The sequence below is a fragment of the Schistocerca serialis genome, chromosome 11 (assembly GCF_023864345.2).
Source record: "Schistocerca serialis cubense isolate TAMUIC-IGC-003099 chromosome 11, iqSchSeri2.2, whole genome shotgun sequence".
In the NCBI taxonomy this organism is placed as follows: Eukaryota; Metazoa; Arthropoda; class Insecta; order Orthoptera; family Acrididae; genus Schistocerca; species Schistocerca serialis.
In genome coordinates this window covers 208708462-208734158 of record NC_064648.1, presented here as the reverse complement: position 1 = coordinate 208734158, position 25697 = coordinate 208708462, and the positions used below count along the sequence as shown (strand labels likewise).

General features: G+C 39.9%; 1 protein-coding gene across 1 annotated transcript in view; it reads right to left on the bottom strand.

The window, feature by feature from the left end:
- Positions 1–25697, bottom strand: part of LOC126426706 (coiled-coil domain-containing protein CG32809-like) — a 152308-nt gene that overhangs the window by 22858 nt on the left and 103753 nt on the right. The window contains exon 5 of the mRNA XM_050088628.1: positions 5548–5746. Within this exon, the coding sequence (XP_049944585.1) occupies positions 5548–5746 (199 nt within the window). The remainder of the gene's footprint in view (positions 1–5547; positions 5747–25697) is intronic.

Genomic DNA, 25697 nt, shown 5'->3' with positions numbered 1-25697 from the left:
AGATTTTGGTTTAATGTCCCATTGACATTGAGGTCATTAGAGATGCAGCACAAGCTCAGAAGGATTCAAGGATGGAGAAGGAAGCCAATCGTGTTCATTCAGAGGAACCACCCCATCATTTGCCTGAATCAAGCTAGAGAAATCATGGAAAACTGAAATCTGGACGATCAAGAACAGATTTGAACTATTGTCCTTTCAAATGTAAGCCCAGTGTGCTGATCACACTGGCTGCTGCTCACTGAATTAGCCTTTTAAAGAGAAACGCTAGGAAATAAATGCAGGTGTTAATAAATTCTGGGTAATTTATCACGGTCTATTCAAGGTTGTGTGTGTGTAAAACACAAGGTAGTGCCTATAGTTTGACATATCCATAATTAGGGAAAGAGCTAGGGCCCACAAACATAACATACCTGAAACCTCTTGAGCTGACTGGGATTTCCTTACCTTTCTTGATTTTCAATGCTTTTTCTCTTAATGTCCTATGTCTGACTGAGTGGGGGATTACAATCCTTTTACTACCTCATGGATATGCAGTGTTATGAGACAAGAGGGTATATATGTGAATGTAGGCTTACCCGGTGTATACTGTTGATGAAATCTAACGGATGGAAATCCGAGAAGGTTTCATCAAGAGGGTTTACGTTGTGTCATCAACTAGATATGAATTAATGTGTTTGCCATGACACTGAAATTGTAGAAGACAGCATAAAAGTTACACAAATGTAAACATGTATTTTCTTTCATGTATTGCGGAACTACTAGTAAACATTATTAAGGTCTGAATGTGTATGATAAATCAAGGCTACAAGTAGTTTGGCATGCCTACGACATCTATAATCCACTCAATGTACCATCCTTTGACAGTTTCTTACTGTTGGCAAGTGTATAGCACTTTGTTAGTTACCTTCTTTCAGGTAACATTTGCATTTAATATTTCGATGAAGTTATTATTTCTGTTTCAAGTTGAGAATGATACCACTAATAGGCCACATATTATTTCTGCTATTGTCTTACAGGACAGAGATGTGTTTTTAGGAAGTGGTTGGCACACTATGGGAGCACAACATCACTTTATGAAGGTGAAAATATGGCAACAATGATGAGAGTTTATGGGTAATGTAGCCCCTCTTTTAGCTACAACCTACCGCAGATCCATCGAACAAAACATCATATTCTGTAGTTGTAAGAAAGCACAAGTCACATGCATCTACAAGAAGGGAAGCAGTAATCATCCATAAAACTACCACAAACGTATTCTGAGCTCAAACATAATGAGATGCCTCGAGCACGATGACCTCTTCAAGGCCAATCTGCACGGATAGCAAGAACACTGTGAAACTCAACTTGCACATTTCTGACACGATATCCGGAAAGCCATGGATTCCTTTAGTCAGGTAGCTACAATATTTCTTCATTTCCGAAAAGTGTTTGGCTCAGTACTATACTGAAACCGATCATTGTAAGTACATTTTTTAGTACGGAGGACGCAGCACGTTATCTTGGGTGGAGAGTCATTGACAGAGTAACTTAAGATATGTCCCAAGATTGCATGTTGAGACCTTTGCTGTACGTGTTGTATGTTAGTGCCCTTACAGACAATATTGATAGTAAGATTTGAAAGCAATTTTATGGAGAATAAAACAACAATCTTAAATGGAATAGCCGGCGGGGGTGGCCGAGCGGTTCTAGATGCTACAGTCTGGAGCCGCGTGACCGCTACGGTCGCAGGTTCGAATCCTGCCTCAGGCATGGATGTGTATGATGTCCTTAGGTTAGTTAGGTTTAAGAAGTTCTAAGTTCTAGGGGACTGATGACCTCAGAAGTTAAGTCCCATAGTGCTCAGAGCCATTTGAACCATTTTTTAATGGAATATTTCAGAGGTATGGTGAAGCCATTCTTGATTGCAATACAACATTTATTAAAAAATGAGAACCAGTTTCTGTCGAATAGTGACTATCTTCAGACCATTATGCACTGAAATGTTAAGTACAATATAAATTTATTGGGAAATCTAATAATAACAGTTAATGTAAGACGGATGAAACTGACCAAAATTAAAATAATTTATACGCATGATGTAAGGCAGTGGCAGAGAATGGAGCAGGAATTGTGGATGCACAAATGCCACCTGCTGATTAGAGATAGAGGCTACTGGTTAAGTACTGCATGCTCCACAAACTGCTTATTGCATTTCGCCAATAACAGCAAATCAGGCATACAATGTGCAAAAAGCATTATTAAAATAATGTAAACATAAAACAGTAATACAAAAGTTTAAGAAAAAAGGTAACATAACATCGCATAAATAGCTGCTATACAGCTGCTGTATAAAGCAATTTGTCAAAATATATTTAAATAATACAGGAGATTATACAAGAGAATAACCAACTGCAATCAGTAGTAAGTATGTAGATTGTGCTATATGGGCATCTGAAGAAAACTTTTAGAACGCAATTGTAGCAGGGATAGAGCTATGCGATACATCTAGTTTCAATCGTACATTAACTGCTATTTCTTGATTTCCTTCTAAATCTGTCTTGTACTTACATTCCAGTGCATATGTTCTAAAGATGGTCACTATTTGACCAATACCAGTTGCCACTTTCTAATAAATGTTCTATTGCAATCAAGAGTGGTTTAATTTTAATTTTGAAATATTGATAGTAATCTCAGATTTTTTGCAGATGAAACAGTTACGTGTAATATGAAAGAAGCTGAACAAGTATCCAGTCAGCTCTTGTGATAAGATCTCAAATGGTGGAAAGATTGGCAGCTTGCTTTAAATTTTCAGAAATGTAAAATTGTGTACTTCACAAAATGAAAAAATGTATCCTACGGCTTTGATATCAGGGAGTTACAACTGGAATTGGTTACTCATACTAATACCCGAGTGTAACAATTTGTAGGATATGAAATGGAATGATCACATAGGCTCCATCATAGGTAAAGCAGGTCGGAGACTGCAGTTCATTTTGAATAGTAGGGAAATACAATCTGTCTGTAAAGGTGATGGCTCACAAATCACTCTTCCAACTTGTCCTAGAATATTGCCCAAGTGTGTGGGATTCATACGAAGTAGGACTAACAGGGGATATTGAATGTACAGAGAGAAGAGTAGTATGAAGGGTCACAGGTTTGTTTGACCCATGGCAGAGATCATGGAAATGCTGAACAATATGACATGCCAAATGATTGAAGGTAGCCCCAAACTGTCCCAAGAAAGTCTACTTGCAAAGTTTCAACAACAAGCTACAAATGATAAATCTAATGAATATACTACAACCTCATTCCATAGGGATTGTGAGGACACGACTGGACTATTACAGTGCCTAAAAACAACAGCCTCTAGAACAAACAACAAATGAAAATGTTTTCTTTAAACTGTGAATTGATTTGTTGTTTCAAGAAAGGTAAAATTATGTAATGCATGATTCAGTGATGTAATGTGAAATGAGATGTTTCTCATCCATTTGAACACTTCAACCATCAGCTGTTGTACCACTATAGAAATCAGCACCGGGGCTGCACGAGTTGATGCGTTCTGTCACGTGTCTCCAGTACAGAAATCTTGGATTTGTAACTGTACAGCCGGCTGGAGTGGCCGAGCAGTTCTAGGCACTTCAGTCTGGAACCGCACGACCGCTATGATTGCAGGTTCGAATCCTGCCTCGGGCACGGATGTGTGTGTCATCCTTAGGTTAGTTAGGTTTAAGTAGTTCTAAGTTCTAGGGGACTGATGACCTCAGATGTTAAGTCCCATAGTGCTCAGAGCCATTATTTGTAACTGTACATTATGAGACAAATAAACTACTTTCTACACTTCTGCAGGGCATTCAAAATTTTTTCCTTCATATGTGCTATAGGTCAGGAATAGCAATTTATTGTAGTTTCCATTACATCAATTTTAGTAAATTTATTCAAACCAGTTCGCAGACTCAGATGCCAGCTCTTACTCCTTGTAAGGAAACATTTGTGATTGTTGCATAGTGTTAACTCTGTAGTGTGTGATTTGCATTCAATTTTTCCTGTATTCTGTAAATTATTACTCCTTAAAGCTAATAAATTTAAATTAATTTATGTTTGTTGTATCTGTAATGAGAGTATTACAAAGAAGTGACAAAACACAGATTCTGTGGCTGCAGTATTGGTTACTTCTAACTGTGTGATTACCTGGCATCTAAAATCAATATTAGTAAAGCACATTTATGTACGTTATGGTGGTGGTTGTTGTTGTTGTTGTTGTTGTGTGACTAGGGCCTCCCGTCAGTGAGACCATTCGCTGGGTGCAGGTCTTTCGATTTGACGCCACTTCGGCGACTTGCGCATTGATGGGGATGAAATGATGCTGATTCGGACAACACAGCACCCAGTCCCTGAGCAGCGAAAATCTCCGACCCAGCTGGGAATCGAACCCAGGCCCTTAGGATTGACATTTCTGTCATGCTGACTACTCAGCTACCGGGGTGCGGACATGTTATGGGTGAAACTGAAGAATTGAGCATTCTAGCACCAGCTGACAGAAATTGCTGACATTTGTGGTACAGCCAACTGGAGCAACTCTGTACCACTTTTTTCCATGTTTTAAAAATACTGAGATAAAATAAGTTGCACATCACAGGAGAAATGGTAACATTTTACATCTAGAGTTACTGAGGGCTTGGAAAGTGAAAATGTGTACTAATAATGCCTTATTAGAATAAAATTTTGATTTTAATACTGTTTCAAAGTCACACAGTCATTCTGGTTAACTTAAGACCAGTTTTAAAAACATAATAATTTTCTAGTAACTAATGCTCTGAGTGTATATAGATCATGTCTGAAGGAAATCAGGTGTTAGTAAGAGATAAAAACAAACAGTGTTACTTCTGTACTGCCTGTTTACCTAGGAATATCAAGATATTTGTATCGACCTGGTACTGTACACTCCAATCACACTTATCAGAAGCTTTTTTCACAGCCAACGCAGTTAAAGACCAGTTACAAGTGCAAGAGCTTGTAGGAAAGGGGAAAGGCGACATGAATACTAACCAGAAATGACATAGGTAATAAAACTGTTACTTTTAGTAATGCAAATAGGTGAAACACCAGTCATTTCAAACAAATGTAATAGGTGATACAAAGATATCCTGACTGATAAAAAGTTACGCTGATCGACTGTAAGGATTTTTTTTTTTCCCATTTCCTTTTTACATCCGCAGGGCAAATATTTGTACAGACGTTAATAGAAACCCAAGCCGCAATGTCGTAAAGGTATTAATTATTATTTCTTCAACCAACAGCTAAATTATAATTTTCTCTTAATGTGTTGAAAGACCTTATTATGTGCATGCAAGTAGTTTCAACTGGCTAAATGACAGATATTCTTGGTAGACCAAATAGAGAAAAATTACATACTTAGTGAATATTTCCAAATCTATCCTGGTTTATTGGTAGACTTCTCTATTGGCTTGTAGCCAATGACTGTCAATGAGTTACAGGATTAAGACTGTTGGCTGTCAGTAAGTGAAGGAAGTGACGGGGGTGGTGGCTGAGATACAGGTACGCTACCTGAGGTCCTCGAGCTCGTAGAACATGTCCTTGGAGGAGTCGTGAATGTAGATCTTGACCATGGGCGAGTCGAGGTACTCCATGGTGAGCTGTTTGGGAAAGGAGCGTACAAACAGCGCCTTCACCGTGTCCAGCGACGTGATCTCGTTGGGCAGCAGCGCACGCTTGGTCTCGCTACGGTACTGGAGGAACACCAGCCCTGTGAATCGAGAGAGAAAGGCTGTTACCAACCAATAATCTGGGATTTTCAGGCCGAGCCACTGTCGCACCACTTTCTGCAGAAGACGTGCTGTGACAATGGCAGCTTCATAGGAAAGTCAGATCTATGAACTGGGAGAGACAGCCATTAGAATCACTCCAGCACTGGCTGGTTCTGTCACTAGTGGACCTCTGCCTGTCAAAGATGTATTGGAAGAACTGTAGAGCTATTTTAAAATAGAAAACATCATTATCACATCCAGACATAAACAGCTGTGATGAAGCATGCATCACCAAAATGTATCCTCTCCTGCCAATATAAATTTTATTAGCATCACTACCAACAGTACCATCAGTACAATTGCCATCACAGTGATTGTCAACACCAATCATCATCATCAAAATCATTATTGCCATCACCGCCATAAGAGTTGCCAACTTTCACAACACTTGAGTACAGGACACCAATGATAACTTCAGATTTTTATGCCAATCAGCTATCATTTTACTAATGAAAGAACGAGCACAATGCAATAATCAGAAAACATGTTAAGCAGTGTAGTGTAAAATACTGCATTTATAATTCTGACTGCAAATACTACAGAGCCTGTTTTATTAGTTACAAAACATTCAAAATGTCAGACACTAAACGTTAACAGATATCATTTCATCACGACGCTAATCTCTAACAAAACCATATTTATGTACTTCTTTTGTTTCAGTCAACAGTTTATTATCATTCGTAATGGTGAAAAAAATCCTGATAATTGTTCCTACAAGTTACCACTTATGCATTCACCCTTGAATAAATTGTTTTGATGGATGCTGAGCATGGATATTTCATTTCTCATCTTTCTAGATAAACACATAGCCATTTAATTATAAATTAGATATTATTATTATCATGAATTGTATTATTATTATTATTATTATTATGAATTAGTTATTATTGGTATTATGAATTATTAGACATTATTACTTTCGTGTTATATGAATTAAAGTACTAATCATATTTGTAGAAAAAATGTCAAATGTTAAGCATTGTCTGGGCTTAATTGCAGTTGGTTCGCGGCTGCAGTTATTATCAGCTCACTGAAATAAAGCACTGTTCATTGTTGCTGCAACTTTTCACATCTGATTGTGCTGTCTAGTAATAAATTGACTCTATTACTTAATTTACTTTGATAATTAGCTTATGCTACAGTTTAAATAAGGCACATTCAAACTTAAATGCATTGTCCAATAAAAAAAGGGATGTAACTTAATTTTATCCATTGCTGTCTTGTTTCTTCTATGATGGAATTACTTTCATAATAATGTGATGTACCATACTATGATTCCAACAAACGTAGACAAATTCATATTTCAAAATATTGATCAGCGGGATAAAAGCCTAAAAATCATATTTTGGCAAATTAATTACATGAATGCAATAAATGAACTGAAAAATATCGAATATAGGATTTAGTATCCTGTACAGTGTTAATGAAGGATACTCTAAAATACAGGAAACCCCTTACTGTATTGGATGATTGGCAATTACAACCACCATCATCTTCCACATCAACTTTATTCTCATCAACAGCACTGTCATCATCACAACTACTAACATCACCACTATCATCACTGACTGTGTTATCACCATCATGAAAGTCATTGTCATCAAACTGTCACCATCAACACTTGTGTGTCCTACCTATAACTCAATTCCCAATCTGTGTCACCTGGACTGACTCCATGAAATGTGAAAGTGGGACATCCTTTGATTACATGATTAAAACAACAAGAGTCAGTCATGGCATACCAGTGTCTGGGAGTTGCAATATGTAAAAGTGTGAAGTATGAAGGGGAACAACCACACAGTCTCAGCTGCAAATAAAACAGGTGACAGACAGCCTATAATTCATTAGGAGGACACAGGGAAACTACAGATTGTCTAAAATAGATTCCTTCCTCCTATGATAGCAGAAATATGACATTTTAGTTGTAACAAACGTTGTAGAATGCATTTACTACATAAATGCTAAAAAATATTAACTTTGAGAGAGTTTATACAAGATTTTCTCTTGTGACATATCCAGATAGTCCAGAATGCAAGAATCACTTTTGGGACACAAGGAGGTGTGCAGGCCATGGACTGAACCGCCTTCCAGATTAATGATGGAAACTGGAGAGCCGGCCAGCGTGAATGTGGTTTTTAGGAGGTTTCCCACATGCAGTTAGGTGAATACTAGGCTTACACTCATGTTTCACCTCAGATACAAATACACAAACACTTGAGAAAATGTTATCACACTAGAACATAAGATCTACATTAGACAGGCAGATGGTGTGCACGAATCCCTGCCTGGGGGGAGGGGAAGGGGGTACTAGTCTCAGGAATGGCATCCAGTCACTAAATACCATTTTTGTTGTTGTTTTGGTCTTCAGTCCTGAGACTGGTTTGATGCAGCTCTCCATGCTACTCTATCCTGCGCAAGCTTCTTCATCTCCCAGTACCTACTGCAGCCTACATCCTTCTGAATCTGCTTAGTGTATTCATCTCTTGGTCTCCGTCTACCATTTTTACCCTCCACGCTGCCCTCCAATACTAAATTGGTGATCCCTCGATGTCTCAGAACATGTCCTACCAACCGATCCCTTCTTCTGGTCAAGTTGTGCCACAAGCTCCTCTTCTCCCCAATTCTATTCAATACCTCCTCATTAGTTATGTGCTCTACGCATCTAATCTTCAGCATTCATCTGTAGCACCATATTTCGAAAGCTTCTATTCTCTTCTTGTCTAAACTATTTATCGTCCACGTTTCACTTTCATACATGGCTACACTCCATACAAATACTTTCAGAAACGACCTCCTGGCACTTAAATCTATACTCGATGTTAACAAATTTCTCTTCTTCAGAAATGCTTTCCTTGCCATTTCCAGTCTACATTTTATATCCTCTCTACTTCGACCATCATCAGTTATTTTGCTCCCCAAATAGAAAACTCCTTTACTACTTTAAGTGTCTCATTTCCTAATCTAATTCCCTCAGCATCACCCGACTTAATTCGACTACATTCCATTATCCTCATTTTGCTTTTGTTGATGTTCATCTTATACCTCCTTTTATGACACTGTCCATTCCGTTCAACTGTTCTTCCAAGTCCTTTGCTGTCTCTCACAGAATTAAAATGTCATCGGCGAACCTCAAAGTTTTTATTTCTTCTCCATGGATTTTAATACCTACTCCAAATTCTTCTTTTGTTTCCTTCACTGCTTGCTTAATATACAGATTGAATAACATTGGGGATAGGCTGCAACCCTGTCCCATTCCCTTCCCGACTACTGCTTCCCTTTCATGCCCCTCGACTCTTATAACTGCCATCTGGTTTCTGTACAACTTGTGAATAGCCTTTCGCTCCATGTATTTTACCCCTGCCACCTTCAGAATTTGAAAGAGAGTATTCCAGTCAACATTGTCAAAAGCTTTCTCTAAGTCTACAAATTAACATTGACAAAACTGATAAATAACAGTGTTGGCCCATAGAGAAATGGAAGACAAAAGAAAAAAAAGAGAACAGCCATTCTCTTGTGAAAAATCTAGTTACTAGCTTTCTAGGACTAGTTTCAAGCAACATATCAGCACCATGAAGCTTACTGCCATCACCGTCATGGGGGTAAAAGGCAATTACATCATCTAAGCCACTTCTGGTCAGACATTTAGTAGTCTCACGTACTGAGTGGGGCGGTACTGTGGTAACATGCTGGACTCATATTTGAGTGGATAGTGTTTGAAATCCCTGCTGCCCATCAAGATCTTAGTTTTCAATGGTTTCCCTAAGTAAGACAAATGCTGGGATGGCTCCCCTGGTAAAGCATATGGTCAGTTTACTTCCTCGCTTTTCCCAATCCCAGCTTTCACTCCAAAGCTCCGTCTCTAATGGTCTGGCAGTTGACAGCATGTTAAACTGTGACCTCCCATGTTTCCACTCTCATTCTGGTAGTGTTTTACATGTAGTGCAATGGCAATATTCTGTGCTCAAAATTTACTGGCCGACCATTGTGGCCGAGCAGTTCTAGGTGCTTCAGACTGGAACTGCGCAACCGCTACGGTTACAGGTTCGAATCCTGCCTCAGGCATAGATGTGTGTGATGTCCTTAGGTTAGTTAGGTTTAAGTAGTTCTAAGTTCTAGGGGACTGATGACCTCAGATGTTAAGTCCCATAGTGCTCAGAGCCATTTGAACCGTTTGAACAATATACTGTTGTTCAGGGATTACACACAAATCAACTGAATTAGATTTACTGGTAAAGTGTATCAGTTGATGGTATGAAATCAGTGTACATGAAACAACATTAAATGATATCAGTACAAAAACAGTCCTGAAATGTTTAACGAGGTATGTAATGCATGTGTCAGGAGTAATGAAAACATGAAGCAAACCAGAGCTCATACCTTGACTTCCTCAATTTCCCCAGAAGTTGGATTGGTCATCAGACCAACTTTCATCTGTCACTGAGGTCTCCACCTGTTATTACTATAACATCAAATCTTTCATTCTGCATTGACATTTGTGCTGTTTTGGAATGTCCTGGCAGGCTAAAACTGCGTGTCAGACCAAGACTCGAACCCAGAGCCTTGCTTTTCACAGGAAGCGCTCTTACTGGCTTACCTACTCAGGCACTGCTCACAAGCTACACTGTCAGATTCAATCTTTGAGCTAAAACTTTGTTTAATTTTTCATTTCTGCTATCTAGAATTTACATCCTCAAGTCAAATTGATTAATCAACTGCATCACAACCGTGTAACAAAAATCAGTAATAATAAATAAAATAGACCTGAAGCTGGAAGGATGGTTTTATAACTTTTTTATTCCATCATCAATTCTGAGACTTATCTTCAAAGCTACCTTAGTACACATCTAATCGCTGTTAACCATTAATTTCTTAGATCACCAGTGAGGTGTCACTTGATGCAGTACTGTGGGCATAGGGCATGTACACCTGCAGTTTGGTTGACAGACTACTGTAATCTGAGAAATTAATACTTAACTTGGATTAAATGCTTGCTAAGGTACAACTGAAAATGAGATGTGGAGTCTCAAAACTGATCATGGAATACAAAAGTTACAAATCATCCTTGCAGCTTGGAGCTATTTTGTTTATAATTGCTATAAAAAACAGTTGTGTCCCCTTCAGTTGACAATGATGGATGGTTAAGGCACAAAGAAATTTAAAAAACTACTAAGTAAATTATAAAAAGAGGTGAGGATCAGAACAGGAGTTAGAAAAGGATGTCGCCTATCTCAATATTTATCTAATGTATTCATTGAGAAAACTATCCAGATAATGAAGGAGGAGTCAGAGGGAATAAAAGCCAATGGTGAAAGGATATATTATGTCAGATTTTGTTTTGAGATAATTATAGTTGCAGACAGTGAAAAAAAAATAGAATAAAGCACTGCAAGTACTATCAGACACTTGTAAACAACGGAGATTAAGAGTGAAGAAATGGGAAACGAAAATAATTGCCATACAGAAAAATATGGAAGAAATTCAAACCAATACAAAATTTGATGGCATTAGGACTGATACGGTAAAACAATATTGTTGTTCAGTAGTACAATCACAGAGGGTAATAGATGCTTAAAGAAAGTAAAGAGAAGGATGGCGTCAGCAAAACAAAACATTTTAATCGGCAAATATGTGAGTAGAGGTGTCCGGAAATGCTTTACAAAATCATTTTTAAAGAGTAAACTGCTGAATGGAAGTGGGAAATCAATGGATTATTAAAGGAAATAGAATAGAAGAAAAAACTGTTGAATATGTCATCAGATACAACACGTTCATGATTAACATTCTTTAACGCAAAGTGTTCGAAGTAAAGGAAGAGGCCAGCCTAGAAAGAAGTATTTGGAAGACATCAAGAAGAGGATAAGCTGTAACAGTCACAAGGAACTAAAGTGAACAGCCAGTGAGGGAAGAGAGTGGTTGTACTGACAAGGCATATTTAAAATGTGTGTAAATTGAAATATTCTGATAAATTGTAGGAGGAGGAACAAATACTGTATTCTTTACATTTTATATATCTGGAGATTTTCAGTTTCAATCATGCCCATTCACCAGAAGAAAGGTGTGTAGGTGACTGTGGTCAGAGCTGATCTTGTACATCCATGTATTGTCAGCTAAGACATCAGTCACACAATTATGTATTGCTAAACACAGCTTGTATTTAAACAGGTACAACATATTATATGTATGTCAGTGTGTGCAATGCCTTAAGCAGCTTGAAAGCTGTCTACAAGTTAATAAATAAATAAATAAAGGTAGTATAGCCACTTATTTCATTATACAGACTGACTCGTACTGTGCAATGTCAGATATGCACAGACCATCTGCTAGCACAAGAAGTAATAGGTGTACATAAAGTCCGGGAACACTTTAAATTATTTATTGCACAAGAACCACACATTGTACAGATATCACACACATGTCATTTTGAAGAGAAACCCTGAAAGTTCTTTTTCATGTATACTGCCACAGCATAGTTTGGTAATTCACCGATAGTGCTAGTCGCCAACATGGCGAGTTCAGGTGCGGAGCGAGCTTTCTGTGTGTTGGAGTTCGATAAAAACAAGTGTGCTACAGCTGTTCAACGGATGTTTAGGACCAAGTATGGTAAGAAGCCACCAACAAGAAAGGCCATTTACCACTGACACAACAAATTTGTTATGAAGGGTTGCTTGTGCCTGGTAAAGAGAAGCGGACATCCCAATGTGAGTGGAGTGAATGTGAAGCACATACAAAAGAGATTTGTAAGGAGTCCAAAGAAATCTGTAGGTCGTGCATCCCGTGAACTTGAAATGGCTCCAATGATGATGTGGAAAGTCCTGCAACAGAACCTGTCTATGAAACCATTCAAATTGGAGCTAGTGCAGAAGCTCAATGACGATGACAAACACAAGTGTTTTGAGTTTTGTTTGCAGTTGGAACAGCTGAATGAGGATGGGAGTGGCATTGTTGATCACTTAATTCACATTAATGGGAAAGTGAACAGGCATAATTGTCGAATCTGGGCTACAAAGCATCCACACAAATGCATTTAATTTCAGCGTGATTCCCCAGAGGTAAATGTTTTTTTGCCTTGTAACGTCAAAAACTCTACAGGCCGTTCTTCTTCGCCAAGAGTACTGTCCCTGGATATTCCTACTTGGACATGTTTCAGTAATGGCTGATGCTTCAAATGCAATCGGACTCTCCGTTCATCTTTCAGCAGGATGGGGTTCCACCCCATTTTCATTGTGAAGTTCATGGGTACCTGAACACGGAGCTGCCACATTGATGTATTGGCCGTTCTAGCAAAGGGGACGGCTGTTTCACGAAACGGCCTCCCCGATCACAAGATCTCACTCTGTGTGACTCTTTTCTGTGGGGACACATTAAAGATCACTTTGTGATATAGCAGAAGAACTCCAGGAGAGAATATGGGAAGCAACTGCCACAGTCGACGATGCCATGCTGGTAAGGGTATAGCAAGAATTCAATTACTGTATTGACATCTCCCGGGTCACTCACTCATGGTTCGCATATCAATGTTTGTAAAAAAAACTTCCAGAGTTTCTCTTGAAAATGTAATTTGTATGACATCTGTACAATGTTTAGTTCTTGTGCAGTAAATAATTGAAAGTGTTCCCAGACTTTATGTACACCCTGTATACATTAATGGACAGGCACTAAATGAATCCATGTTTCTGAAGTTTGTTGGGGTCCAGCTGTATAAATATTCAAATGGAGTGAACACACAGATAAACTAATCAAGGAGGTAAGTGCAGTGTGTTTTGCCTGTAGAAGCTTTGTGCTGACTAGACAAAATTGTTGGCTTATTCTGGATATTTACAGTTCCTTTTTTCTTACGGAATTATCTTGTGGAGCAGTGCAGCAATGATATATAAAGTATTTGTCCATCAGAAGTGAGAAGTAAGAGATACTGGGTAAAAAGGGCAACTGTACATCTTGCAGTAGCCTTTGTAAAGATCTTGGTATTCTTGCACTCATTTCCAAATACGTTTGGTTCTTAATGGATTCTGCTGCTGCTAAAGACAATCATTTTCAACTGAACTGTGATATACAGAGCAGTTATAATAAAACTTTTGCTACTTGTCTCAGTGTAAATGGAAAACACAACTTGACAGGAATGATGTTCACAATGTGCACTGCAGAATTTGTGCTTTTAACAGTATTAGCATCATGACTTGGCATTAGGCACTGGTAATGTTATGGCGACATAGGGTTGAAACACAAGTGTCAGGGTGTATTACAGTCAACATAGGCATGGACAAGGAGAGCAAGGGTTTACTCGTAAAGCTGTTTTATCAAAACAACAGCAGTAGCGCTCCTGCTCTTCATGAGTATCGACACATTAAAAGAATATGGCAAGGTATTCTTTCCACATTAGGGCTGAAAAACATGATTCAGAAATTGCAATTAACTGGCAATTTGGAAATTGCTCCTGGGAGAAGCCGATGTCCAACTGTGCCACAAATTCTTGAAGAAGTTAGTGTTGCCACGGCTGAGAATGCTGGACGCAATGTGCAATCTTCGAGCAGAGCTTGAATGTGTCAGAAAAGCTGGACATTCCGTGGTCCACCATTTGAAAAGTACTGTGAACAATTGTGAAATGGTACCTCTAGTGCAGTTCCAGGCTATTGTGGATTCAAATGATCATCACAATGAGCAACATTTATAAATTGGTACATAAACATGGTACACAATTAACAAATGTTACTCTCTCACTCGAAAATTACAGTGTGTTTCTTTCAATGGTTTATTCATTATTTCTCTTCGACATGTCCTTACAAATGTTTCCACAGAGTTAAATTGCCCTGCAATCACTCATTTTTCATGGAGGCTCTCTCAAGCAGTGCAAATTTAATTATAACTGCCTCATACATAGTCATAAAACAAGGCAAAAATAATTTTTGTGTAGACTTTGCCTGAGTTCAGAATGCATTTATGTGCTCTGGTAGTCAGGCATTCTACAAGCTCCCATTCAAAAGGAATCAAGAAGTGGGAATCCCTACACTTTGGAATAAGATTAAAAGATACATCACTGGCAATTCCTTCACAAATTTTCTGATTATTTAGATTGACAAACCAAAAATTCATGTTAGCTACATAGCAGGTAGCATAATTCACTGCAAAGCTACATGAGAAATAATAATGGACTATAAACAGGACCCCATATTTACATATGTAGGTAGATACTTTCTTTGAGACACCCCACGGCAAATAAGTAAATATTACGATAACAGTAGAAGTTAGACATCAAATATATAGTGAAACTCAAGAGGCAGGAGTTTTTCTTCAAAGTAGTAAATTTTATGCAAATTTACTAGCTTATGTTTATTTCCAACAGGTGTTAGTAGTATTAAGCAGTAGAGTGAAAGTTTGATGTTAAAATAGAGTAAAGATTACGTTTATATTACTTCCTTGTCTTTCGTTAACGTGTACCTCGACTCGCTCCACATCCCTGAAGGTTCTCGTTCTTCATGGAATCTATGGAATATGATGAATGAATAGTACTACTGGGGTGAAAGGTCCTACTGCATTGCCACTCCACTCGGAGTGGCATGTGGGGGTGCATTCAGACTGCTTTGCTCTGGTGTGAGAATAAGAGAACCAACTTGAGCCATATTTGACCAATCTTAATGATGGGAGGAGGGTGTGAGGAGACAGTGTTATCACTCAATGTGGAGGTTGATACAAGGGCAACCCATTATTTATATCTATGCTTTTGCCACCTAATAAATTATTTTCTTCTGCAAAACTGGTAATACACATGGATACAGTAAAAAGATTGAGGGGAAACTACCACTACACAATGGAATAATAACACCTTTCCACTTGATAATTTGAATGCAAATTTTGTATTATTGGCTAGGCTACAAATGTTAGAAAAAACACAGGTCAGCTACATTCTCCAATTCGTACAACAAAGGGTGTTTAAGAATAAATAAGAATATCCACAATTGTATATATTAAAGAGAACACCATTACTGACTCAGGGTTCGATTTAATAGAATAAGTATGAATATTTGAGAAAATTAAAAGTTCTCAGAAGAAGCATCTAATTGCACATGGTGGAGGTAATGTTCCTATAACAGCTTAATCTGACAATGGCTTGCAAACTAGTTAATGGTACAATAGATCATATCAAAATACAAGAAAAGGCAACTCATTGTATATTATACTCGCATATATTGCCAAATAAGGATACCTAGCATATGTGCTCACAGAAAAGTCTCATGACAATTTAAGGCTGAGTAAGACGTTCAAAATGGTTAGAAGATTGGGGTGCAAGAACACAGATACATGAATAACATACATGACAAACAAAGTAGGAATAATAACAAGCAGACAGTTAAGAAAAACAAGTTCATGTTAAGAAGGGAGTTAGAGCTTATCACATCTATTGTTCAACTTGTATATAAAGCAACCAACCATAAACAAATGAACAAATTTAAGAATGTGAAGAAAAATGTGAGGGGCACAGACAGCTTAACACATCTGGATGAATGTAAGGGATGCTTAGGAGACCAGTTAAGAGGACTGGACAACATAATTGGAATGGAATATGGCTTGATATTCTTGTCAGGTCTGCAGCAGGATCATACGATTAACTAGATACAGTATTTCAGCACTCCATCTGGCTGCCATCTTCAGGTGAGAATGCTGTTTGCTAACATTGCTGGAAGCAATTCATACCTTGAACAACCCCACTTTTATACAGGGTGATTCAAAAAGAATACCACAACTTTAGGAATTTAAAACTCTGCAACGACAAAAGGCAGAGCTAAGCACTATCTGTCGGCGAATTAAGGGAGCTATAAAGTTTCATCTAGTTGTATATTTGTTCGCTTGAGGCGCTGTTGACTAGGCGTCAGCGTCAGTTGATGCTAAGATGGCGACCGCTCAACAGAAAGCTTTTTGTGTTATTGAGTACGGCAGAAGTGAATCGACGACAGTTGTTCAGCGTGCATTTCGAACGAAGTATGGTGTTAAACCTCCTGATAGGTGGTGTATTAAACGTTGGTATAAACAGTTTACAGAGAATGGGTGTTTGTGCAAAGGGAAAAGTTCTGGACTTCATCACTGGCCTCCAAGAAGCCCTGATCTTACCCCCTGCGATTTTTTCTTATGGGGGTATGTTAAGGATATGGTGTTTCGGCCACCTCTCCCAGCCACCATTGATGATTTGAAACGAGAAATAACAGCAGCTATCCAAACTGTTACGCCTGATATGCTACAGAGAGTGTGGAACGAGTTGGAGTATCGGGTTGATATTGCTCGAGTGTCTGGAGGGGGCCATATTGAACATCTCTGAACTTGTTTTTGAGTGAAAAAAAACATTTTTAAATAATCTTTGTAATGATGTATAACAGAAGGTTATATTATGTTTCTTTCATTAAATACACATTTTTAAAGTTGTGGTATTCTTTTTGAATCACCCTGTATAATTCAGAAGTCCAACAACGTGTGTTCCAGAAATAATTGTTGCTGGCACCTAATGCGAGTGAAGGTATAGTGCCCCAGTGGTTAAAGCTAGCAGAAGTGATGAATTGCTGTCAGGTACCCTTGTGATTAAATTCTGCAGGCCGAGTCTAAGATAGTCATTTTTCGGTGTCAGGTAAGACAAGATTTCAAATGGTACTTAAGGGATAACTATTGTCTGCCAGTCTAATTTTGATTGTTTTCTGTAAGACTCAGTCCCAATAGTGAGATGCAGGGGCACCTACACTGATGGGGGGAAAAATAGTCACAGCACCAAGAAGGAGCTGTGCGAGATAAACAAAAGTTGGTAGATGTGTTTCTACACCTGAATGAAATATGATCTCTATTTAAATTTCATGCCAGTCACATAAGAATGACGCTTGTAGAGCTACTATGACGATGCAAATGAGGTTTCTTTAAATACACAAACTAATACTTGCACTTGGGTCAAGCATTCCACATCTGAGATGGTGTAAGCTCTCCTGGCCATATGTTTCCACTGTGAACTTGTTGCTGAGGTGAAGGCAATTAAAGGAATCCAGGAAATAGTTAATAATGTCTATTCCCTACAGCCACAGCGAAACAGTTGTTCTCACATCTCACTACAGGGTTGTTCTTGTTGTTGTTGTTGTCTTCAGTTCTGAGACTGGTTTGATGCAGCTCTCCATGCTACTCTATCCTGTGCAAGCTTCTTCATCCCCCAGTACTTACTGCAACCTACATCCTTCTGAATCTGTTTACTATATTCATCTCTTGGTCTCCCTCTACGATTTTTACCCTCCACGCTGCCCTCCAATGCAAAATTTGTGATCCCTTGATGCCTCAGAACACGCCCTACCAACCGATACCTTCTTCTAGTCAAGTTGTGCCACAAGCTCCTCTTCTATCCAATTCTATTCAATACCTCCTCATTAGTTATGTGATCTACCCATCTAATCTTCAGCATTCTTCTGTAGCACCACATTTCGAAAGCTTCTATTCTCATCTTGTCCAAACTATTTATCCTTCACGTTTCACTTCCATACATGGCTACACTCCATACAAATACTTTCAGAAATGACTTACTCACACTTAAATCTATACTCGATGTTAACAAATTTCTCTTCTTCAGAAACGCTTTCCACTACAGGGACTGTGTCTTAAAGGGATAAAGTGAAATTAGACTGACAGACGAGATTATAAATAGACTCAAGCATTACCAATTCTGCAGGCCAAGTTTAAGACTGTCATTTAGAATCCTGTTTTATCTGACATAATAAAATGAAAGCCTTTGACTGAGTCGGCAGAATGTATTGACAGAGGTGCTTGACAGCAATTGATTGTTCCTGGCAGCTCTCACCACTGGGGTGGTGTATCTCCAGTTTTGATAGGTGGCAGCTGCAATTATTTCTGGCACACACCCTCTTGGTCTTCCGCAGTGTACATGAAGTCTGCCGCTCACAGTACGAATGTTCTGGTGAGATTAATGAGCAGCAGTCTCATCTGAAGATGGTGGTCAGACAGACCACTGAAATATTGTGCCTGAGATGACGGTATGATTCAGGTGCAGACCTGACAAGATTATCATCAGTCTATACAGTTATTGTTGTTGTGGTCTTCAGTCCTGAGACTGGTTTGATGCAGCTCTCCATGCTACTCTATCCTGTGCAAGCTTCTTAACCATACAGTAAAGCTGCATGCCCTCGGGAAAAATTACGGCTGTAGTTTCCCCTTGCTTTCAACCGTTCGCAGTACCAGCACGGCAAGGCTGTTTTGGTTAGTGTTACAAGGCCAGACTGTTGCCCTACAACTACTGAAAAGGCTGCTGCCCCTCTTCAGGAACCACACATTTGTCTGGCCTCTCAACAGATACCCCTCCGTTGTGGTTGCACCTACGGTACGGCCATCTGTATCGCTGAGGCACGCAAGCCTCCCCACCAACGGCAAGGTCCATGGTTCATTGGGGAAGAGTCTATACAGAGTGGAAAAAAATTGTGTCATGAAATTTTAACCCTGGATAGCTGAAGCCTGTAGGAAGCAAAATTACTAGGAACCAAAATTACTTATGTTGTGTAGACCGACAATGCACCATTTTTAAACTACAGAAACTTGGCCCCACGCACTACGATTGGCGGTGGAATTGCCCTGTTGCCATTGCCATTTGTCGGTTGTCAGGCAATGCTATGATTGTCGGTTCATACATACAAATGTCTCTCGCCCCGTCACTGCCCCAACATGATACACATACATGTCAAATAGGTCTTGCTGTTTGTTTCCATCTCATGTTAAAGGTATTCACACGTAAGCTTCACTTTGGAGCACACACAAATCGCCAGCAATTTAGTCATACAGTAAGCATGGCGGCACATTATTCGTTTGAAGAACAATGAGATATGGTTTTTGTTTATGGACTAGCTGATGGCAATGCCCCAGAGTGGAAGGCTGGTGCACTACCACTGAGCTTGCGGGCCGCCTCGGATACATCGCAATCTCTGGCACGAAAAGCATTTGCACTCCTGCATTGTCGTCTGCACCTCGTGGTCACGTGGTCGCGTTCTCGCTTCCCGAGCACGGGGTCCCGGGTTCGATTCCCGGCGGGGTCAGGGATTTTCACCTGCCTCGAGATGACTGGGTGTTTGTGTTGTTCTCATCAGTTCATCGTCATTCATGCACGTGGCAAAATTGGACTGAGAGAAGGTTGGGAATTTGTACGGGCACTGATAACCGCGCAGTTGAGCGCCCCACAAACCAAACATCATCATCATCATCATCATCATCATGCATTGTCCAGAGCATCTGGCAACAGGGCAATCCCGTAGCCAATTGGAGCATGTGCCGCCAAGTTTCCGTAGTTTAAAAATGGTGCACTGTTGACCTACACATTATTAATTTTGGCTCCTACTGGCATCAGCTATCCAGGGTCAAAATTTCGTGACGCAATTTTTCTCCACCCTATATAGTATGACTGTCAAGCCTTTGCAATGGGAGACAATGACCACATGTGCGAAAATCGTGCTTATGTGAGTATGTATGTGAGTTTTCTACTTCTGAAAGACTTTGCCTGAAAGCTGAAATATTTCTATCATTTTCATTGCACTTGTCTGTACTCAGTGCCTCCTCCATGTGGTTAGCAGCACTCTATCCTCTCCATATTCCAGAATGAGAGTCCCGAGTTCGAGTCTCGGTCCGGCACACAGTTTTAATCTGCCAGGAAGTTTCTCTCCATAGTGTTCTAATCCCAACCTGAACTTTAGAGATACAGGTACAAAAAAGGTAAAAGAAGGAATACTTCAGTTTACCATAAAGATGACACATTAAGTTGCAGACAGGCACAATTAAAAGAAACTTACACATAAACTTTCAGCCACAGCCTTTGTCAGAATAAGAAAGAGAACATATACCATTCATTCCCTCAAGCAAGCACACTTCACACACTCACGTGACCACCAACTTGGGCAGCATGGACCAGAATGCAGTTTGGTCCATGCTGCTGAAGATGGTGGCCATGTGTGCATCAAGCGCACTCACTTGTGTGAATGAATTGTGTGCATTACTCTTTACTGTTCTGAGGGAGGCTGTGGCTGAAAGCACATGTATAAGTGTCTTTTAATTGTACCTTTCTTCTGCAACTTAACATGTCCTCTTTACAGTAAGTAGCAATCTATTTTTTCCCACTCTGTTGATATTCAAACCCTGTGATTCCATTGTTTAAATAATTAAATTTATTGATGAAAGAAAGAAGTAAAAAATTGTTCAGGGTAAAACAGGAATACAGCAATATAAGAAAAGCCTAGTTTACACAACATTGGGTTGTGCCATTCATTGCATGAATGAGTTGCATGCAAGTGGTTTCATATGTGACTGTAGCCATGGCGACACAAATATACACTCTAGGTTTGTCATTTTGTGGGTTCCTGAGTAGTGTCTGAAATGAAAGTGTTGGCAGCTGCACGTCGCACGAGTTGTGACGGAGTTAAAGCTTGTTGTGTGGAATCGCTGCATAAGAAAAAAATAAGAAACTTGTCTCTTTTCATGACTGGATGAAGAAAAGACGTCAGCTCGGTTGCTCAGCAGCCTTGCTGAAGTAATTTCTAATGGAAGATCCAAGAAGTTCTTTTAACTGTCTTAGAATGTCACCAGAACTGCTTACGTTTCTTCTAAATAGAGTTAATTATGCAATAAGGAATGAAGGTACTGTAATGCATGAAGTACTGTCACCAGAACTGAAATTGCATATCATATTGCATGTATTACAATCGAGAACACTCGGCATGCTATAAGATATGGTGTTAGTTGGTGGTGACGGTTTTTCATTAACCCCATTAGTTATTAACATCAACAGTAATAATTATTAACACTGACAGCAGTAATTATTCAAAGCAGGCCGCATTAAGAAGATAATGGTTTGCAAATTACTCTCTTGAAGATAGATCTGTACAGTGGCAATATTTCAAAATTCTAACATATCTGAATGGGGAGCACTGCATGCGACGTTTTAAATAGATGAATATTGAATGAAGAATGCAGCTTCTTGATTTGCATAGCCTTCCCTTCTGTCAACAATATTCCTTAAAAAAAGGAGTGAGCCAACTCGAATGACGGGATTTTAGTCTTGTAGACGAGAGCATTGCCACAACTAGAATTACACTTGCTTGTATTTTTCTTAATTCATTTGTACATGTGCTCCTAACTCAATAAATTTTGCCCTGCAGCTCAGACATTGTCAGACCGTCTATGTTATGATCGCACATGATGGTCTCAGTGGCAGCAATATGTTGCTTATTTTTATAAACAGCATCACTGAAATCCCAAAAACACCTATGCAAAACACAGATATCCAAAACGCGAACATTATTCTCCATTCCCCACTTCATATTTCAGTTTTTCTACACTCTGTGAACAGGCATAACCTCCAAACTCGTGCAACTAGTATCGCCAAAGTTGGAACACGCTGAAAGTGTTTAGTTTCACCGACGAGTAGCGGAAACGTGCGGCGCGCATGCGCAGTGGCCGGTTGTGCAGTTGCCTGCAACCTAGTGTCGTCGTAGAACCTTGGCTTAACTTGGGAATGAAACACACAGGCTGTACAATGAAACCAGAGCAAAATGGGTGCAAGGAAAATGAGAAGTAGTTGAAAAAGAAATGGTTTTCAGAAGGACTGACTCAAGACACAGAAGTTAAAAGCAATGGCAGCAACATTAAGAGTGCAATAGGAATTTCAATGTTAAACACAGAGGAGAAACTGAATAGGTGAAAAGTGTACATTAAAGGCCTCTATAAGGTGCAGCATTTGTCTGATGACATAGTAGAAGAAGAAACTGGAGTTGATATGGAAGAGATAGTGGATCTAGTATTAGAGTCAGAACTTAAGAGAGCTTTGGAAAACTTGCAGATGAATAAGGTGGAAGGCATAGGTAACATCGCTACATCCCTTCAGAATTTCTAATATAACTGGGGGGGGGGGGGGGGGCGGGGGGGGTGGCAACCAAATGATTATTCAAATGTGTATGTAGAATTTATTAGTCTGGAGACATACCACTACACTTTCAGAAAAATATCATCCACACAATCCTGAAGATGACAAGGGCAGGTAAGTGTGAAAACTACCAAAATTGAGGATATGTTAGATGATAACTTTCGCTTTAGGAAAAGTAAAGGTACCGGAGAGGTAATTCTGCTGTTGCGCTTGTTGTTGTTGTGGTCTTCAGTCCTGAGACTGGTCTGATGCAGCTCTCCATGCTACTCTATCCTGTGCAAGCTTCTTCATCTCCCAGTACCTACTCCAGCCTACATTCTTCTGTATCTGCTTAGTGTATTCATCTCTTGGTCTCCCTATACGATTTTTACCCTCTGCGCTGCCCTCCAATACTAAATTGGTGATCCCTTGATGCCTCAGAACATGTCCTAGCAACCGGTCCCTTCTTTTTGAGAAGTTGTGCCACAAACTCCTCTTCTCCCCAATTCTACTCAATACACCTCCTCATTAGTTATGTGATCTACCCATCTAATCTTCAGCAATCTTCTGTAGCACCACATTTCGAAAGCTTCTATTCTCTTCTTGTCCAAACTATTTATCATCCACGTTTCACTTCCATACATGGCTACACTTCATACAAATACTTTCAGAAACGACTTCCTAACATTTAAATCAATACTCGATGTTAACAAATTTCTCTTCTTCAGAAACGTTTTCCTCACCATTGCCAGTCTACATTTTATATCCTCTCTACTTCGACCATCATCAGTTGTTTTGCTCCCTTAATAGCAAACCTCATTTATTACTTTAAGCATCTCATTTCCTAATCTAATTCCCGCAGCATCAACCGATTTAATTCAACTACATTCCATTATGCTCGTTTTGCTTTTGTTGTTGCTCATTTTGTATCCTTCTTTCAAGACACTGTCCATTCCGTTCAACTGCTCTTCCAGGTCCTTTGCTGTCTCTGACAGAATTACAATGTCATCGGCAAACTTCAAAGTTTTTATTTCTTCTCCATGGATTTTAATGCCTACTCCGAGTTTTTCTTTTGTTTCCTCTACTGCTTGCTCAATATACAGATTGAATAACATGTTGCGCTTAAAAATGGAAAATAAAGAATTAAGAAAAATCAAGGTACATTCATAGAATTTGTCGACCTACAAAAAGATGATTATGGGAGCAGAGGATGTGTTGTAAGGATGACCCCCAACGCTAAATAATGCAGATGGGAGTTATCCTTACAACAAATCCTCTGCTCCCGTAACTGTCTCAGTTAACTCACTCTTTTAAGACCCTCCACCCCACAGTTTCTCCTTCCTCCATGCTGTCACACACTCCCAATTCCTGTCCCCAAGTCACCTTCAGTGTGTGCAGCTCCCCATCGGCGCTTACAGTCCTGCATCACATGCCTAGTCCGTGTACCTGCCACCCCTCCCTTCCACATTCCTAGCCAGCAAACCAGCTGCCTCCCTCCGAGCCACTAACCACCCACCCCAATCCCTTTCCTCTACCTAAACCCCCTTTACCCAACACTACCCCAACCATGACCAGTCCACCTGCTGAAATTCAGGACTGGCACTATATTAGTCCAGCTGGTACCATGTAGGGGCATAAGGTGTGTGTGTGTGTGTGTGTGTGTGTGTGTGTGTGTGTGGGCGCGTGCACGTTCGCTTGCAGCCAGAACTTACCTACAACATTTTACTTTAGCTTAAAAAACGGTTCAAATGGCTCTGAGCACTATGGAACTTAACATCTGAGGCCATCAGTCCCTTAGACTTAGAACTACTTAAACCTAACTAACCTAAGGACATCACACACATCCATGCCCGAGGCAGGATTCGAACCTGAGACCGCAGCGGTCGCGTGGTTCCAGACTGTTGCACCTAGAACTGCTCGGCCACCCCGGCGGGATTCTACTTTAGTCATTGCCATTTATTTTCCCACCCACACAGCAAAACTCATCACATATTTTTAGTTTATCAAATGGTTCAAATGGCTACGAGCACTATGGGACTTATCTATGGTCATCAGTCTTTAGTTTATCATTTCTTACTCCAATCCCCTCAGCATCGCCTGAATTTATTTGACTACATTCCATTACCCTTCTTTTACTTTGCTTTACATTCATCTTATAAATTCTTTTCAAGACACTAGCCATTCCATTCAACTGGTCTTCCAAGTCCTTTGCAATCCCTGACAGAATTACAGTGTCATCGGCACATATCAAACTTTTCATTCCTTCTCCTTGAACTTTAATTTTCCATTCAAATTTCACCTTAGTTCCCTTCACTGCTTGCTCAGTATAGAGAATGAAGAACATCAGGTGTAGGCCACAGCACTGTTTCACACCCTTCTAAAATTTTCTTCCCTGTCATGTTCTTCGACTGTTACAACTGCTGTGCGGGTTCAGTACACGATGTAGATAACCTTTTCTAATACCTCCCGCCGCGGAAGTCGAACACGCGCCAGAACAAATGGATGTGGCCAGTCCATAGAGGACTCTGCATGTCCGCTGCAGCTCTTCCACACAGTGGCTCTCGCACAGCACTGGCACCACCACTACACCACGTGCAGACCGTGGCCAATAGCCGCTCCCTCCGGTTTTGTATATAGGGACCCGCTCTGCCCTAGTCCAGTCAGTCTGGTACTCGCTCTGGATTGCATCTCTATCTCGGTGGTACTGCGTTCTGGTCGTTGCTCGTTGTTGACATCTGCCTGGCTCTGGTTCTGAGTGGATTTGGTGTTTGGTGTTGTGGTTTCTACATGCCTCCATTGTTTATCTCTTCCTCGTTGTGTCGGTCATAGTTGGTTGTTGTCGGTTGTCGTTGGCCTGTCGTCCGACTCATCCTTGTGTTTACCCGGTGGTGCGTGCTCCACCACTGGCGGCTTCCACTCCTGGCGGCTCCGATCCGCAGCCCTAGTCATTCCCACAGTTGGTTTTGGTTACTACACCTTTCACT